Here is a 17,674-nt window from a genome sequence, read left to right as displayed (position 1 = left end):
GCCCGGCTCCTTAGGGAGCTCCCCTGTCTCACTCAGTCAAGGGCCACTGGCTGGGGGCGCCACACTGCCCCGAGCTGGGAGCGCCAGCGGCTAAGAGAGGGCAAGCACCGGTCCTGGTTCTCAGAAGGCCGGCTCCTCCCTGGGGAGCCGCGGGCTCAGTACCCGCCCCTGCGCGCACCCCGCGTCCGGGGCTGCCAGGCGTCCGCAGGCAGGTGGCCTCGTGTGCCTTCCTCCTTCTACGGGCGGGGTCCCGTGTTAGACCCCGGGTCTCAGACAGTGGGCATGGGCACAAGCCCCTGCTCTCGGGCGCTCACACCCACCCACGGGGAGTGGAGGGGGGCACCGACCACAGCTCGGTGGGCTCTGGTCGTCCCAAGTACTGCGTTTGATGCCCTGAAGTGCCTTCAGCCTCGGCGAGCAGCGAGCGGCTCAGGAAAGCGGCTTCGAGGCCCGGCCACTGCCCCGCGCCCCCGGGCAAACCGCGCTCTCAAAGACTCAGTTTCCCCATCTGTCCGCGAGGGGACAAGCGCTCCCGCCTCTCGTTGGGCAGCGTCCAGGACACGGTGGGGACAGCGACCCCCGCCCGCCTCCCGCCAGTCCCGCCCCCCCCCGGGGCCCCCCCCCCCCCCCCCCCCCCCGCGCAGTCCGGTCCTCCCCGGCGCCCCCACCCCCACCCGCCCCGCAGGCCCCCGCGCCTCCCCGCCCCGCCCGGCCCGAACCGCTATCCGCCGCCCGTCTGCCGCTCACCGCCCTCAGGTCCGGCAGCCGGTCCCGCATCCCCACGGGCCCGGGCGCCTCGCCCCGCCGCCCAGGCCTGCCCGGCGCCGCCTCCGGCCGCCACGAACTCTCAGTGGCCGCGCCGCCTCAGCCCGCGGGTCGCCGGCTCCGCGCCGCGCCCTCCCACCGCTCTCCCCACCGGCCGGCGCTGCCACGGCAACCGCGCCTGCGCGCTCTGCGCATGCCCGGCCGCGCCGCACCCTGGCCCACGCAGCCTGCGGGAGCCTTGGCGGTGAGGCCGCGGCCGGAGGGGCGGGGCCGGGCCGCGAGGGGCGGGGCCTGGAGGGAAGGCGGGGCCTGCATGGTGGGGAACAGACTGGGCCTGGCGGGGAGGGGACCGACCTGAGGGGAGGTCGGGGCCTGCGTGAGGAAGCGGTGCGGCCTGGGAGCTGGCAGGGCGGGGGTCTGGGGGCTGGCGGGGTGGGGGCCTGGAGAGGGGGCCCGGGGCCTGGGGAGGCGGGGCGGGGGTCTGTGGGGGGCAGGGGCCTGGGGGCCGGCAGAGTTGTACACTGACGCGTCTTCGGTCAGCCAGATGTGCCTTTTGTCCCCTCATTTGCTTTTTTGTTTCTGTGCTTTCACACTCATTATTTTTAAAGATCGCAAACATTTTGGCGAGCATTTCAGCCAGGCTGTGGAAGAGGGCTGGGTGCAGCTTTGGACGCGCACACCCTGGAGGGGCTGTCTCCTCCAGGACGCACATCGGGGATGTACGGGGCGCTGGAGGAGGGCCCCGTGGGGCAGTGATGCGCACAGGCCCGGGGCATCGAATGACCCTAACAAAGGCTCTTCTGGAAGCAACTCCTCCATGGAAACCTGCTGATGTCCACCACAAGCGCTCCTGGATCCCCAGTATGGCACCCAAGCGTCTGGCGTGCGCGCTGCCTTAGAAACAGGCAGGCCCACGGTCAATCCTGATCAAGGCATCCCAAAGAACAGTAAAAGGTGTCCACAGCATCAGTCTTAAAATCCTCTTTGTATGGTTTCCCATGCTCGCTGTCTCATGCCCTGCGGTTCCCAGAACCCCGTGGTCACTGCACCCCTCCCGGACCACCGCCTCCGGGGCCTGCAGGTGAGTCAGCACTACTCTCTCAGGCTCCGGGGGCTAACCGCTCTCTCCAGCCAGTGCTGGCCCTGCCTGCTGTCTCCTCCCTGCCCTTTATTACTCCTGAACACATAACATGGGCAGCAACTCATGTGATAATGTTGAATTGTCAATCAGAGCTTTCTTCCCCGCCTGGGAAAGATGAAGTGTGGATAGTACATACTCTGTCATCGTTGTCTCTGTCATGTACATATATAGGCAGCGTGGCCATGGTACCTCATGGTGACAGGTTATGGACTTCACCAGATTATGGGGGTGGACCTAGTCTCACCACCTGACCCCTCACAAGTGAAGGGCTTTTCTCCAGCAGGAAGAGGAGATGCGGCAGAGAGGACGACAGAGAGTCCCCACCGTGGGATGGAGTCTTTACTCCATTGCTGGCTCTGAAATGTAGGGTTCACGTACAAGGACTGAAGACAGACTTCTAGGAGCTAAGGGAGGATGCCAGCTGCCCCCCTGACAGCCATCAAGCAAATGAGGACTTCGGTCTTGAGCTACAGGGACCTGTGCTGTGTCAACAAGCTGCTTGAGGTTGGCGGCAGATTCTTCCTGGTGCTTCCCAATGACAGGTGACCCCCTGACACTTTGATTTCAGCCTTCTAAACCCCAAAGCAGAGAATGCAGCCCAGACCTCTGACCCCCAGAACTGCAAGCCAATAAATACGTATTGTTTAAAGAAGCTCTAGATTTTTATAATTTGTCATGGCAACAGTAGGAAACTAATAGTCATTGACTAAAATCAGGACTTTAGCCTCTGTTGGATGGGGCATCTATGCTGTATCACGTGTCCCTTTTCAAGGAATGTCATGGGTAATGAATGAAAAAACGAGTAGGACAACTTTGCCGACTGCCGATCTTCAATCTTCGTATCCTCCCTCCCCTACCCACATGTCTCTGGTTTATGGGAACTGAGTGAATCAATCTGCTTAGTCCCCAGGGAGCCAGAACAGAACTCAGTGCCTCCTGAAATCAAGGTAGGAACCCTAGAGACCACAGACTCCCAGTAAGGGCAATATAATACAGCCTAACACACTGTCTCCAACTTTCTTCTCTGTAGCCTAGAAATTTCCTCTAAGCCACTGCTTTTATTTTTCATGACTCACTCCTCCATTAGAAACAGTTGCTTGGGGCGCCTGGGTGGCTCAGTGGGTTAAAGCTTCTGTCTTGGGCTCAGGTCGTGATCCCGGGGTCCCAAGCCCTGCGTTGAGCTGTCTGCTCAGCGGGGAACCTGCTTCCCTTCCTCTCTCTCTGCCTGCCTTCTGCCTACTTGTGGTCTCTGTCTGTCAAATAAATAAATAAAAATCTTAAAAAAAAAAAGTTGCTTGCAGCATGTCTGATTTTTCAGTATACTGAAATGTAAGCCAATACTCAGAAGGCTATAGTACATCAGTACATCAGTAACAACAGATTCATGGGACAGTTTATAATTTTTATATGTAAATTATTGACTCACTTGGAGTAAAAGCCAGAATCCTCCCAGTGGCCTGGGAGGCCCTGCACCATCTGACCATCCGCAGTACCTCCAGGGTCTCATTTTCCAGTGCCTTTCCCTCCACTCACTCCCAGCCAGCCCCATTCACCTCAGGGCCTTTGCACTGGCTGTTCCCGTCTGAATGCTCTCTCCCTAGGTATCTGTGGAGCTTGGTCCCTCACTTCCTTCAAGACTTTGATCCAGTGATGTCTTTTCAATGACCCTGTTAAAAACTGTACCCCCCCTCTCACACTCCAAACCCCCTTACCCTTTCTCCCCCCCATAACACCTACAACCCTCTAATGAGGTACATCTTATGCATATGTGTTTTGTTTGCTGTTTATTAACTGTCTCTTTCCTCTGGAATGTCCACTCCACTGAGTTCAGGGATTTTTGTCTGCTACCCCCTAATTATCTCCAACACCAAGAATGGGGCCCAGCACATTTGAGTTGTTAAATAAATATTTGTTAAGTGAATGAAAAAATTATGCCACAAAATTTGCTTAGTGTACATTACTTCATTACTGTGGTGGGCAAATTATGGCAAAGGACAGGTTACCTAACTTCAGGCCAAAGAGTCTGGATTTGAACCCAGCAAGGTTCCTGCCTGTTTTAAAATTCTGTGATTCTAAATTAATGTGCCTTATTGGACTTAATGACCTACGAAGGGGGAATTTTAAAAATCCATTCCAAGTCAGATTCCTGAAGAAGGACTGTCTGTTGACCCTAGAGTGCTTGCTCGGGTCATACGTTGAAGAATTCACTGTCTCCGCTTGATCCTACAAATGCAATGTCACTGGAAAGGAGGATAGCCTTTTAGGTATTTGGAAATGCAGTTGCCTTGTTTAGTTGATCATTATGCTAAACTTAGAATAGGCTATCCTTGGGTGCCTGGGTGGCTCAGTGGGTTGGTCCTCTGCCTTTGGCTCGGGTCATGATCTCAGGGTTCTGGGATCAAGCCCCACATCGGGCTCTCTGCTGGGCAGGGAGCCTGCTCCTCCTTCTCTCTGCCTGCCTCTCTGTCTGCTTGTGATCTCTGTGTGTCAAATAAATAAAATCTTAAAAAAAAACAACAACACCACATTTATTATCTTACTTTTGTAGGGCCAGATGTCTCTCTGGGCTCAATTTGGACATTCCTGGGGGCTCTGGAAGAGGGTCTGTTTCAGCCCCTTTCCCACCTCCTAGGGTCACCACTCGCCTGAGGCGGGAGGCAGCTCTTTCCCCTTCCACGTGGCACTCACGCCTCTCCCACCATTCCTTTGTTTTGCCCACAGTCAGTTCTCCCCTTGTGTCCTGGACAGTGTCCCCTCTCAAGGTCTGTGGTGCTGGTCACCTCTGCAAGGTCCCTTGGGGACTCTGAGTCACAGGTGAGGGGGCTGGAGTGCAGACAACCCTGGCGGCCGTGACTGTGCCCGCCATGACTGTGCCCGTCGTGACTTACACTTGGCCCGTTTTTCAGAGAACTATTTGATGCATTCCTTTCTGTGAATGGAAAGGAAACAGGATGAAATGCCTCCTAGCTGATGACTAATGACTTTGTTTGGTACCGATGTCATCCGAGAGAAGGGCTGCTATCACCAGACCAGTCCCTTCTGACCTGTGGGCTGAAACCCCAGCCCACGGGGAGGAAAAGATGCACATATCCCTGATCACCAGGAAACGCTGATTAAAACTGCAGTGCAAGGGCGCCTGGGTAACTCAGTGGGTTAAAGCCTCTGCCTTCAGCTCAGGTCATGATCCTAGGGACCTGGGATAGAGCCCCATACCGGGCTCTCTGCTCAGCAGGGAGCCTGCTTCTCCCCCATCCCACCCCTGCCTGCCTCTCTGCCTGCTTGTGATCTCTGTCTGTCAAATAAATAAATAAAATCTTAAAAAAAAAAAAAAACCTGCAGAGCAACAGGGGCGCCTGGCGGGCTGGGTCAGAGGAGCCAACAACTCTTGATCTCGGGGTTGTGAGTTCAAGCCCCACCTTGCAGGGAGAGACGACTGAAAAATAAAATCTTTTAAAGAAAACTGAACCAAAAAATACTACTGTGTGACACTATTTTCCCAATGCCTAGGGAAAGCAGAAACAGAGATACACATCCGTTAGATACACATCCGTTTGACCTACATTCCTCTTTTTTTTTAAGATTTTTATTTATTTATTTGACAGAGAGAGAGAACACAAGCAGGGAGAGTGGGTGAGGGAGAAGCAGGCTTCCCGATGAGCAAGGAGCCTGATGCGGGGCTCAATCCTGGGACCCTGGAAGCATGACCTGAGCCAGGACTCCGGGATCATGAGCTGAGCCAAAGGTAGATGCTTAACAACTGAGCCACCAGGCATCCCTGACCCACTGATTCCTCTTGAGAAATCTAAACTTGCTATAAAAGCCCCAGGATGCATAGATGAATAGATAGATAGTAACTGCCGCATGGTTTTAGTGGCAAAAAAAAAAAAGCAAAAACTCATGGGGCACCTGGGTGGCCCAGTGGGTTAAAGCCTCTGCCTTCAGCTCAGGTCATGATCCCAGAGTCCTGGGATCGAGCCCTGCGTCAGGTTCTCTGCTCAGCGGAGAGCCTGGTTCCCCCTCTCTCTCTCTGCCTGCCAGATAAATAAAATCTTAAAAAAAAAAAAAAAAAAGCTAAAACACACCTCAACATCTATCAAGGCTGTAAGATTACTTATTATGTGAATCAGACAGTAATTCGGGAAGACACCCAGTCCCGCCACTTTCCCGGCCTCTGTGTAAGTGACCTGATAACCCGGGCAGCTCTAAGACACGCTGTCAAGACTCCAGCGAAGAAAACATCACGCAACCGAGGCTTGTGCTCCAGTTCTGAGCATTCTACCAAAGCAGACTGTGATTCTACAAAATTTTTATAAGCCCTGCATTAGGGTTAAATGTGTCCCCCAGAAAAATATGCTGAAGTCCTCACCCCCGTACCTGGGAACTTATTTGGAAACCGGTCTTTATAGACATCAGCAAGTGAAGGGGTGTTTTTGATGGGGCGGGGGGAGGCATCAGAAGAGATTAGGAGGAAGAGCCTGGGTGGCTCAATTGATTGATTAGGGGACTGCCTGCAGCTCCGGTCAGGATCCCAGAGTCTGCTTCATCCCCCCTCCCTGCTCATGCTCTCTCTCTCTCTCTCTCTCTCTCTCTCTCTTTAATAAGTAATTAAGTAATCTTTAAAAGAAGAAGGAGAAGAAGAAGAAGAAGAAGAAGAAGAAGAAGAAGAAGAAGAAGAAGGAGGAGGAGGAGGAGGAGGAGAAGGAGAAAAGAAGAAGAAGAAGAAGGAATTAAGACACAGACCCACAGAGGGAAGACTGTAGGAAGCTGTGTGATAGCACCGGGGACCTCAGGCTGATGGCATCAAAAGCCAAGGATGGCCAGGGATTGCCACCAATATCAGAAGCTAAGAGAAAAGCCTGGAATAAACTTGCCCCTAGAGGCTTCGAAGAGAGCGTGGCTCAGCCCACACCTCGATTTCAGGCTTCCATAAGTGTGAGAGAGTCTGATTCTGTGATTTCAAGGCACCTCGTTTCTGGTCTTTTGTTACGGGAGCCCCAGAACCCAGTACACCCCGTCATTACCTTATAAAAAGCACCGTTATGTGTCGGAGATTTCCACGTCTTAGAAGAGCCGGTTTGTTCAAAGTCAGCATTTAAAATGTGCCACAATTTTTGAAACCCTGAAAAACATATATACTGAAAATTTAAATAGAAGTATGCATTTAAAGATACACTGTGACAAATCTATACTGGAATTTTTCATGCATATACTTTAAAAGGTGCAGGTACAGGCATCCATATATAAATACTGATATATCTTACAGATATAGGTACCAGGTACTGTCTCTATATGGACAGAGATGCTGCCTAGCTACTAGGCCACCAGGTATGTAGAAGCTAGATCTCAGTCTCACCATCTGAAAGCAAATGAAAACATGTGGAGTGTAGATGGCTGATATCTAGATAGAGACGCAGATGTGTAGGTCTACGGTGGGCTGGAGGGTCCCAGGCCTGTGTCAGCCTCTGAGAACTGTTTTCTTCTCTTATATACCTGTGGGTTGTTTTTTTTTACTTTTCAAAGATTTTATTTATTTATGACAGAGAGACACCGCAAGAGAGGGAACACAAGCAGGGGGAGCAGCAGGCAGAGGGAGAAGCAGGCTTCCCGCTGAGCAGAGCGCTATACGGGGCTCACTCCCAGGAAGCTGGGATCATGATTGGAGCTGAAGGCAAACACTTAATGACTGGGCCACCCAGGTGCCCAATGTCTGTGTTTTTTAAAGCCTTTTTTAGCCTCTTTCTTGGACCAGACTCCCCTAAAGTGACATGGGACACAGAATGAAAGTTTCTTTCACAGAGAGCATTCTGTCCTACCGTGGACTGTTAACGGCCTGTTTTGAAGGTTCCTCTTGCGATAAAGAAGCAATTATTGTTCTTAAGACAAGAGGCTCCTTGCTCGAGTTCTGAGACCTGAGTTCATGCAGAAACATGGTCAGCACGGGGATCCCACGTCACCACTGCTCCTCCGTTCCAGCCACATGCCTCCATGCTGTCCCTGATAGCTCCAGGCAGCCTTCCACCTCAGGGCCTTTGCACTGGCCATTCCCTGTCCCCAGAATTATCTTTCCTCCAATATCTGTGTGACTTCTTCCCTCACCTTCTACAGGCCTTTGCTCACATGTCACTATCTTAAGGAAGGCCTGTTGGTCCCTCTCCCTTTCCTCCGACATTCCGTATCTTCTTTACCTGCTTTGTTTTTCACTTAGCAATCATCACTATGTTATATATGTATTACTTCCTTACCAAGTCTTTCCCCTGTTTCTTCTTTCTAGGATGAAAGCTCTAGGAGTCCAAGACCTCTGGGGTCTGTTTCATTAACTACTCCAGTCCTTAGGGAACGGCTGGTACACGGTAGATGTTCACTAAGTATTCGCTGAATGAATGAATGCATGGGTGTATTTTTTCATCTCAGACTCACGAACCCAGAGGCTGTGAGCACAGGTCCTGCAGGGCTCAGGGAGGTGAGTGAGTAGAGCAGGATCAGTGCCAGGAGACAAGGGCCAATGGCAGGCCTTAGGTCTGAGACACAGTAGGGACTGGCAGAGCCTGAGGCCAATGGCAGTGTTCGCCCGTCCCTGGGAGGCAGGGGCGAATGCAGGTGCTGGTGGCCACACAAGGAAGCAGGCCCAGTGACTGCCAATCTTGATTCTCAAAAGAAACCAGACGCCTGGATTTTTATGTGAACTACCCTTGTTCTTCGTGCTGTAGACCTTACCACTCTTCAGGACAGATCACGTCAAAAGTTAGTGTTTGATACAACAGCAAACAATAAACCTCACGTGCTTTCCAGGAGTCAGGATCCAGGACTGGCTTCACTGGGAGGCTGTGACTCGGTTTCTGGAAACTGCAGGTAAGATGCGTGCAGGAGACCACAGCCAGGGAGGCGGGACGGGGGCTGCGAGATGACTTTCTAGAAGGCTCCCTCGCAGGCCAGCAAGTCCCCCTGGGCTCTTTACAGGCCTCTCAACTCCTCCTCACTAGAACCTGTCCATGGGGCTGCGCTTGTCCCTGCAGTACACTGACTGTCCTCCCAGTAAGTGACCAGAGAGAGCATGGTGGAAGTCACTAGAACCTCCAGGACTTCAGTTTCAAAAACCACATGCTGTGGGGCGCCTGGGTGGCTCAGTGTGTTAGGCCGCTGCCTTCGGCTCAGGTCATGATCTCAGGGTCCTGGGATCGAGCCCCGCATTGGGCTCTCTGCTCGGCGGGGAGCCTGCTTCCTCCTCTCTCTCTGCCTGCCTCTCTGCCTACTTGTGTTCTCTGTCGGATAAATAAATAAAATCTTAAAAAAAAAAAATCACATGCTGTGCCTTCGGACACACTCCCATTGCTGGAAGTGAGTCACTCCGTCCCGCCCACACACAAGAAGGAGGCTCAGCCTTTTTCAAGAGAGAAGTTTCAAAGAATTGGTGGGCTCACTTTAAAAGCCATCACAGGGGCGCCTGGGTGGCTCAGTGGGTTAAAGCCTCTGCCTTCAGCTTGGGTCATGGTCCCAGAGTCCTGGGATCGAGCCCCATATCGGGCTCTCTGCTCAGCGGGGAGCCTGCTTCCTCCTCTCTCTCTCTCTCTCTGTCTGCCTGCCTCTCTGCCTGATTGTGATCTCTGTCAAATAAATAAATAAAATCTTAAAAACAAAATAAAAGCCATCACATTTTGAAGTGCTGAAACTAGTTTAGATACAAATCACGTGGTGATCCACCCCAGGAGATGACAAATACCACGGAGGGTGGGACTGAGTTCATTCACTGCCTGATCATTGCGTGGAGGAGATCGGATGGATCTCTGGCATGAATGTATGACAAGGCTCTTGATTTTGCAGTCAGGGAAAATAATTTCTGTGTTAATGCTAAGGAGAAACATGTAATCTGTGCATCAGCATGCTCCCGGTGTACAAAACTGAGTGTCTAATAAAGGAAATATTTCATTTGACAAATTATTGATATCCAGCTGGATTGATGAAGTAGATCATGGAATCTTGAAGAATTCCTTCCTTATTGGTTTGCAAAGTCAAGGAAGTTGATGGAAAGTGCACAAATAGGAAAGATTGGCAATGTTTTTGCTAAATGTTTGTTATTTGCTTAATGATTAGTTTTTGACGAGAAATAGCATATTAAAATTCTAATAAGCTTCTGTATGTAAGTCACTGTTATTTTATTAGCATATGATGGTGCTGTTACTGTATTCAGATGGGGTTAAGAGTAATTCACTCAATGATTCAACATGTATTTACTGAGCACCCATTATGAGCGAGGCACTCATGATACCTTGAGTATCATGCCAGGCAATGTGCTTTCTTTATTCTAGTGAGAGAAAGAAAGACAGAAAGGTAAACATATAAATTATTAAGCAAGCTATATTCAGTTAGTGGTAAGTGCTTTGGAGAAAATCAAGTGGGGGCTGAGATGGAAAATGGGCTGGTACGGTGACACCATTGTAGAGAGGGCAGTCAGGGTGGGCTTTCCTGAGGAGGTGACGTTTGAGCTGCGATCTGAAGGGTGAGAAGGAGGCAGTCAGGCAAGAATGTCGAGGAAAGCATTTTAGGCAGAGGGACCAGTAAGTGCAAAGGCCCTCAGGCAGGGACAAATTTGGCAGAGGTACGATTCAGAAAGGCTCATGTAGCTACACAGTTACAGGAAAAGAAGCTGGAGATGGGGTGGAAAAGGAGACACAACTTAGCTCACGTGGGGCCTGGCCAGCCACAGATATCATGTATGTAAGTGAGCTGGCAAACCACTACAATATTAGACAGCCCAAGGAGGGTCTGAAATATTCTATGAAGGTCAGTTTATACTCCTAAAAAAAAGATGCACTGAGAAGGACATCACCATTTCTGAGGTATCCCAACCCAAACTATGTAACCCAAAACCCATCCAGAGGAAATATCAGACAAATCCACAGAAGACCCGTCCTGCAAAGTGTGCTGCACAAGCGTCAAGGTCATGGAAGATGAAGTTACTGCTCTGGATTTAGGAGTGTAACTACACAGACCAAACAGCTGAAGGTAACATGTCATCCTGAACGGATCCCGCACCAGCTGTAGGACGGCGGTGAGACCCGTGGCATTCCGGTCTGTAGATGAGACCATCGGACTGCAGCCGGGTTCATTTCCTGATCTGGGCAACTGAGCAGTGGTTACGTAATAGAATGTCCTTGGTTTCAAGAAATACAGAACGAGGGACATCCCGCTTGCTGCTCACTCTCAAACATCCCAGAGGACAAAAATCCTATGTATATATTAAAATCATATATACGGTGAGATCGATACTGAGGGAAGGAGAGGAGGACCTATGAAATGAGGAGTGCTGATGCTTGAGGAAATTAGAGGCAACAGCTGAAATTCCTTGTACTGTTGCTGCAACCTTTTGGTAATTCTGTTGCCTCTCCGAGCACGTGATGGCCATGTTTGAAATCACGGGGCAAGCATGGGTTTGCGATCCATGCTGGGTGGGGAAGACAAGGAAGTACCCCGGTACCCTGCAAAGCCACTGGTGACTGGAAGAGCTTGGGCAGTCTCACTGGGGAAATGTGTTATCTGTGCCAACCAGGGTACGTTTTCCTATTTTCTTTTTTTTTTTTTTTTTTTTTTTAAAGATTTTTATTTATTTATTTGACAGAGAGAGATCACAAGTAGACAGAGAGGCAGGCAGAGAGAGAGAGAGAGAGAGGGAAGCAGGCTCCTTGCTGAGCAGAGAGCCCGATGCGGGACTCGATCCCAGGACCCTGAGATCATGACCCGAGCCGAAGGCAGCGGCTTAACCCACTGAGCCACCCAGGCGCCCCCGTTTTCCTATTTTCAATCTGTGTTCTTTGAGATGATCCTCTTTGGAAGTTCTGGGACAGGGCCCGGGAACGCCATCTGCAACTAACGTAAAGAAACCAAACGGCCAGGAGCTCCTGGAAAGCTGTGTGAGAACAAAGGATACCCTTGGTTCGACGTCTTTCCCCTTGGCTTTTCTTGCGGGAAGAAGTATTTTCAAAAATGCCAAAAGGTAGAAACACTGGTGTTCTCACCATCCTAGAGTTTTACAGCGGCTAATATGTTCTCCTATGTGCTTCAATTACCTTCTCTTTTTTTTTTAAGATTTTAATTATTTATTTGACAGAGAGAGATCACAAGTAGATGGAGAGGCAGGCAGAGAGAGAGAGAGAGAAAGGGAAGCAGGCTCCCTGCTGAGCAGAAAGCCCGATGCAGGACTTGATCCCAGGACTCTGAGATCATAACCTGAGCCGAATGCAGAGGCTTAACCCACTGAGCCACCCAGGCGCCACATCAATTACCTTCTTTTAACAGAAGAAAGGGAACCTTGCAGATAGCCTTCTTTGACCATTCTGCCTATTCCCATCATACCACTCCCTACTGCCTCTCGAACAACAGCCTCCGAATTCAGCCTATATCATTGTACTCAATTAAAAAAATTTTTCTACATACATTTAAGACTTAATATGGTTTTGTGTCTATAAAAATGTCCATAGATGGCATTATCCTATACCGTCTCTATAAAACATTGTATATCCTGTGGACTGTATAAAGCTATCATCACATCTTTCTTGAACTTCCTTCTTTTCTCAACATTACCCTTTGAGACCTAACCCTGTTGATACAGATGAACTTGCTTCCTTTTAGATGCCATACCAGAATCCAGGTTAATATGTGTATACATTTGCCTATCAATGGATATTTCTGGAAGTTCCATTTTTTGTTGCTATTGTGTTGTAGTGAGCGCTGGCGATACTGTCTCCCTGTGCGAATGTGGGAGTTTAACTCCAGGCACTCTCTCTAGAAGTGAAAGTACAGGCTCGCCAGCTCTCGGCACTGATGTTTTATCAGCTTCTGCTCTCCAGAGAGGCCAAAGCAATGTGCACTCCTGCCAGAAGCATAGAGAGCTGCTTTGGTGTCTTCCTGAGGGTCCTCTGGGGGTGCTCAGACTTGAGCTCCCAGCAGGCAGGTTCACAGAAACGTTATGCCCAATTTGCGTCACTTGTGTTCCCAACAGGCTTGGCTGCAAAGCACACTCAGAACGAAATGGCTAACTTCTTGGTCATGGGTTCCCCATGGTGGAATCCTTTCTGAGCAACCTGACTATTCTGACCAGGTCATTAGCAGCCTGCTCTTGCTCTGAGTGTGGATGCTTGGTTGCGGAGGGGACTAAGAAGATCTGGGTTAGAGGAGAATCTGTGGCTGTCCACACAAATGCCAAGAACTGGCCTTAGATTTAGGGTTAGAGGTTGGAGGATTCCACCTGGCCCACATCCTGGCTCAACGCCAGTGGACGGTAATAACAGTCAACATTTTGAGCTTGTGGCTCATTCTATTTTCTACCTACACTGACCCTCAGATTGGCTTCTGAGTGCAGTCCCGTCTGGACTGTTGACAGCTTTAATCCCTCCAGAGTCTGGAACCTAAACACTCATCGATTGCATCCATGTTTGTAACTGGGATGAGAAGAGCTGCCAAGTCTGAAAACACGATTTCATCATCCTGTTTGCAGGATACGGTCGCAAAGCCTGCTGACCAATTAGATGCTTTAAGAAAAGGGAGGTTGGCTCTTCAGGGTGGGAAAAAGCATCTGTCTTTCCGTCCTTTACCCCCAAGTGGGTTCCGGTTGACGCCAGGGACGCGGGGGGGCGGGAGTAGGACTGGGAACGTAGGCAAGTGGCCAGGGGTCGAGGTCAGAGGGGAAAAGGGACATTGAATTAAAGGGATCTGGGACTGGGGGACGATAGGTGCCGCAGGCAAGAGGACCTAGTAGAGCGAGCTCGGGGTGAGGGAGGAAGGGACTGGGTGCGGCGAGAACGAGAACGGAAGGGGCCAGGCTAGGGCCCCAGGCAAAGGACCGGGAAGGTAATGAGCCTAGGGGAGGTGGGTAGTGGGCGGGATGGGGGTCTTGGGGAGGAGACTGTGGGAGGAAGGGCCTGGGGTTGCGGCAGGAGATTAAAGGGGCTGGGGGCCCAGAGCAGAGGCCGTGTGTGGCCCGGAGAGGGGGATGTGGAAGGGGCTGGGGGCGCAGGCGTGGCTCGCACCCCAAAATGGGGCCCGCCCCGGTGCCGCTGTACCCCGTTCGCTCGACTAGTCCCCCGGCCCGGGAGGCCCAAGGTCTTTGTGTGGGCCGCTCCCCACGAGTTTCCCGCCCAAGGTGCTTGCTCTCTCCTCCTAGCTCTGTGGCGCGGCCGCAGCAGGGCGCGCCGCGTCGCCGTCGGCGCATGCGCGCGCGGGAACCCGCCCTCTGGGCCGGTGCACGTGGCCCCGCGGGCCGGCGTGCGTGCGCGCGCCCGCCCTACGTCCCGCGCCCGCCTTGCGTCCCGCGCCCGCCTGCGCCCGCCGGCCCTCGAGTCTTTCCCTCCGCGCCTGGCCGACGGGTGTGGCCGCCCAAGCCCGCGGCGTGCGTGCGCGCGCGCGCCGGGCCACGTGGGAACGCCGCGGCGCCGTTGCCCCGCCCTCCCTCGGCGCGCGCCGGCGTCGGCTGCGTCTCCGGGCATTTGAATTGCGCTTCCGCCATCTTTCCAGCCCTCAGTCAGACGGGCCGGAGACGCTTCTGGAAGGTAGTGCGGCGGGGTCGGACCAGGGGCCGCGGGGCCGCGGGGCCGTGGGGGCCGGGGGCACCGGGCACTCCGGGGGACTGGGAAGCCGGGGCGGGCGTCGGCGGGGGCCGGGGCGGCGGCGGTTTCGCGGGCCCGGTTGGCGGCGGCGGGCTCTCCCCTTCCCCCCGCGATGGAGGCCGCAGGCCGGCGCCAGGACGCGAGCCGCGCTGGGCCCGGGGCGGGCGGCGGGGGGCGGCCCCGGGGCGGACGGCGGGCCCGGGGCGGAGGGGGGGTGCGCGATCGGGCGCTGTGCGGCCCCGGCCCCCGCCGGCCTCCCGGCCTCCGCCCCGCGCCCCGGCCTCCCGGCCTCCCTCGCCGCGGGCGCGCCGCCAGGCCCCGCGGACGGAGCAGAGCTGCCCGCCGTGAGCGCGCCGCGGCCCCCGCCCCGGCCGGGGTGTGCGCGCGTGGGGCCCGGCCGCCCGGCGCCCCTTTGTGGGCCCGGGCACGTGGGGCGGGCCCGGCCATGTGGCTCCCGGGCGGTGCCGCCGGCCCCACGTCTTTCTCTTCGCTCCGCAGCACCAGCGCCATGGCTGCCCAGGGAGAGCCCCAAGTCCAGTTCAAAGTACGTGGTCGGCGGGGGTGGGCGCCGCGTGCGGGGTCTGCGGGGAGCGGGGTCCGCGGGGAGCGGGTGCGGGCGGTGGCGGCGCGGGAGGCGCGCGGGCGCCGGGGCCCCTGGCCAGCGTGTGCTGTCCCGTAGCTGGTGCTGGTTGGCGACGGCGGCACCGGGAAGACGACGTTCGTGAAGCGTCACCTGACGGGGGAGTTCGAGAAGAAGTATGTAGGTACGTGGGGGGCCAGGCAGCGGGGTCGGGGTGCGGGCGCTGACCCGGGCTCACGGCCGTGCTTGTGTTGCAGCCACCTTGGGCGTGGAGGTCCACCCGCTCGTGTTCCACACCAACAGGGGACCTATCAAGTTCAACGTGTGGGACACGGCCGGCCAGGAGAAGTTCGGCGGCCTGCGGGACGGCTACTACATCCAAGGTAGGCGGGCGGGCGGCCGGCCGCGCCGGCCTCGGTGCTGTGTCATGATCGGAGAGCCGCGGAGCGCAGACCGCGGGGGCCGGCGAGCTGTCGCTGTCGCTTCAGCAGTAGTTGGGGGTTTTGGGTTTTTTTTCCCCAAAAGGATCTCAAAATTGGGAATGAGGTTTCATAAAGAAAAAATCTGGAATCTCACTTCTGTGATGGAAAACTTTTGGGAGCCTTTTCTTTGGCCGTTTCTGACCTGCGAATAACAGATAACTGTGGAGCTAGAAAACTAGCGTTAGGTCGTACTTACTTCGTGGTTCACTGAGTTGTTTTACGGTTTTCAGGGGTCAGAACGGAGACCTAAGTGTTCTCAAGCAAGAGAGTAGCGTATCCCGTCTTGTAGGATCTTTTACAGGATAGGCTCTTAGGTCTTCAGAGCGGAGGAGGCAAGTTGCCTAGGATGCTGGGGTGTTCTTCATCTACTTGAGATTTTGGGATGGGGCAGAACCAATGTAGTACAGGAGAGAGATTGGATGCAGCCAGCTGGTCATTCGTATGTGGTGGAATTTCAGATCTTGCTGTGTATTCCAGTGATGTAAGATTTTTCGATTTGGAAGAGACCTTGGGAATGAGTTAAGAAACGGAGATAGCCTGAGGACTGGTCCGATCTCCTTGGCATTCCTTGGGTGTGCGGGAAATCCTAGGTGTGTAACCCTTCTGAATTTTTCTTCAGCCCAGTGTGCCATTATAATGTTCGATGTCACGTCAAGGGTTACTTACAAGAATGTGCCTAACTGGCATAGAGATCTGGTACGAGTGTGTGAGAACATCCCCATTGTGCTGTGTGGCAACAAAGTGGACATTAAGGACAGGAAAGTTAAGGCAAAATCTATTGTCTTCCACCGAAAGAAGAATCTTCAGGTATGTTTATAAAACTTGTTGTTTACGGCGTTATTGCTGTATCAAAAGTGAAATTACAATGAACAGGTCCGTTAAAGGGATTCATAAACATCTGTGGTGTGGATCAAGAGAATTTCTTTAGTTTCGAACATCCTAATGACAAGTACATTTTTAAAAACTAACTTTCCTTTTTTTTTAAACAGTACTATGACATTTCTGCCAAAAGTAACTACAACTTTGAAAAGCCCTTCCTGTGGCTTGCTAGAAAACTAATTGGAGACCCTAACTTGGAGTTTGTCGCCATGCCCGCTCTCGCCCCGCCAGAGGTTGTCATGGACCCAGCTTTGGCAGCACAGTATGAGCACGATCTAGAGGTAGGGTGTGCAAGTGTCCAGCCATGTGGTCCTTTTCGGGGTCTTGTGTTGCTGGTGGCTCCAGTCCAGAGTACTACCACGTTGTGTCTTTTTCTAGGTTGCTCAGACAACTGCTCTCCCGGATGAGGATGATGACCTGTGAGAACGTGCAGCTGGAGGCCAGCGTCAGAAGTCTAGTTTTATAGGCAACTGTCCTGTGATGTCAGTGGTGCAGCGTGTTTGCCACTTTATTATATAGCTGAGCAGAACATGTGCTTAATCTTTGGGATGCTGAAGGAGATGAATGGGCTTCGGAGTGAATGTGGCAGTTTAAAAAGTACCTTCATTTTTTGGACCTGCATATTTAGCTGTTTTGGAACGCAGTTGTTTCCTTCCTGAGTTTCAGATATGAGACTGCTATAGTCCCGTCACGATATCCAGTGGTGAAATCTCGTTTGTCACTGTCCTTCCCATTCCTTTTCGTTTAGAATCAGAATAAAGTTGTATTTCAAATATCTAAGCAAGTGAACTCCTCCCTTGTTTGGTAAGAATTTTAAAACCACTAACAGGGAAAGTTGTGCCATGTTACTGTTTAAATGCCTTTGCTATTCTCACTTAATTGGAAGCTGGCAAGCAAAACTTTTATGTCTTGTCTTGTACATTTGAATCCTCTCACGAAGGTGATAGGCTGGTGTCCGCAGTATTCTGTTTGGTAAGTTGTTGATGAGGTGTGAGCGTCCTCAGTGCAGTTACGCTGAAATGTCTCCTACCACCTGCCAGTTGACTAGGCGCTGTCACCTGGGGAAGAGCTTGTGACTTCAGTGATCTGTCAGGACAAGTCAGTGTGTGTTTTTAGACTTTTGCTAGGCATTTTAAGAATTAGAGTTGTGGTTAATTCGTGGCAGAAGTAACCATGCTCTTACGTAGAGATTTCACAGTCCAGTTAAACCATACAGATGATGGCAGGAATG

The 17,674-nt window shown here is 52.7% G+C and overlaps 2 protein-coding genes across 5 annotated transcripts in view; one reads left to right on the top strand and one right to left on the bottom strand.

Annotated features, from left to right (window-relative positions):
- LOC111156414 (syntaxin 2) overlaps positions 1 to 820 on the bottom strand; it is a 30,336-nt gene extending 29,516 nt beyond the window's left edge. For all 3 annotated transcript variants that reach the window (XM_022517296.1, XM_022517295.1, XM_022517294.1), the window contains exon 1: positions 748 to 820. In XM_022517296.1, the coding sequence (XP_022373004.1) occupies positions 748 to 777 (30 nt within the window). In that variant the 5' untranslated portion in view covers positions 778 to 820. The remainder of the gene's footprint in view (positions 1 to 747) is intronic.
- Positions 821 to 14,363: 13,543 nt separating this feature from the next.
- Positions 14,364 to 17,223, top strand: LOC111156385 (RAN, member RAS oncogene family). 2 transcript variants are annotated; one of them, XM_022517228.1, is made up of 7 exons: positions 14,364 to 14,445; positions 15,001 to 15,046; positions 15,182 to 15,266; positions 15,340 to 15,465; positions 16,184 to 16,371; positions 16,554 to 16,724; positions 16,822 to 17,223. In XM_022517228.1, the coding sequence occupies exons 2-7, from the start codon at positions 15,011 to 15,013 to the stop codon at positions 16,864 to 16,866; spliced, it is 651 nt and encodes a 216-aa protein (XP_022372936.1). In that variant the 5' UTR covers positions 14,364 to 14,445; positions 15,001 to 15,010; the 3' UTR covers positions 16,867 to 17,223. The 2 variants fall into 2 exon arrangements, with proteins under 2 accessions (XP_022372936.1, XP_022372935.1); XM_022517227.1 differs by having other exon boundaries at positions 14,365 to 14,445; positions 16,554 to 17,223.
- Positions 17,224 to 17,674: the final 451 nt, after the last annotated feature.

The sequence above is a fragment of the Enhydra lutris genome, unplaced genomic scaffold, assembly GCF_002288905.1.
Source record: "Enhydra lutris kenyoni isolate GAN:26980312 unplaced genomic scaffold, ASM228890v2 scaffoldscaffold46, whole genome shotgun sequence".
In the NCBI taxonomy this organism is placed as follows: domain Eukaryota; kingdom Metazoa; phylum Chordata; class Mammalia; order Carnivora; family Mustelidae; genus Enhydra; species Enhydra lutris.
The sequence above is the reverse complement of the archived record's forward strand: the minus strand, read 5'-3'. Positions and strand labels throughout refer to the sequence as shown.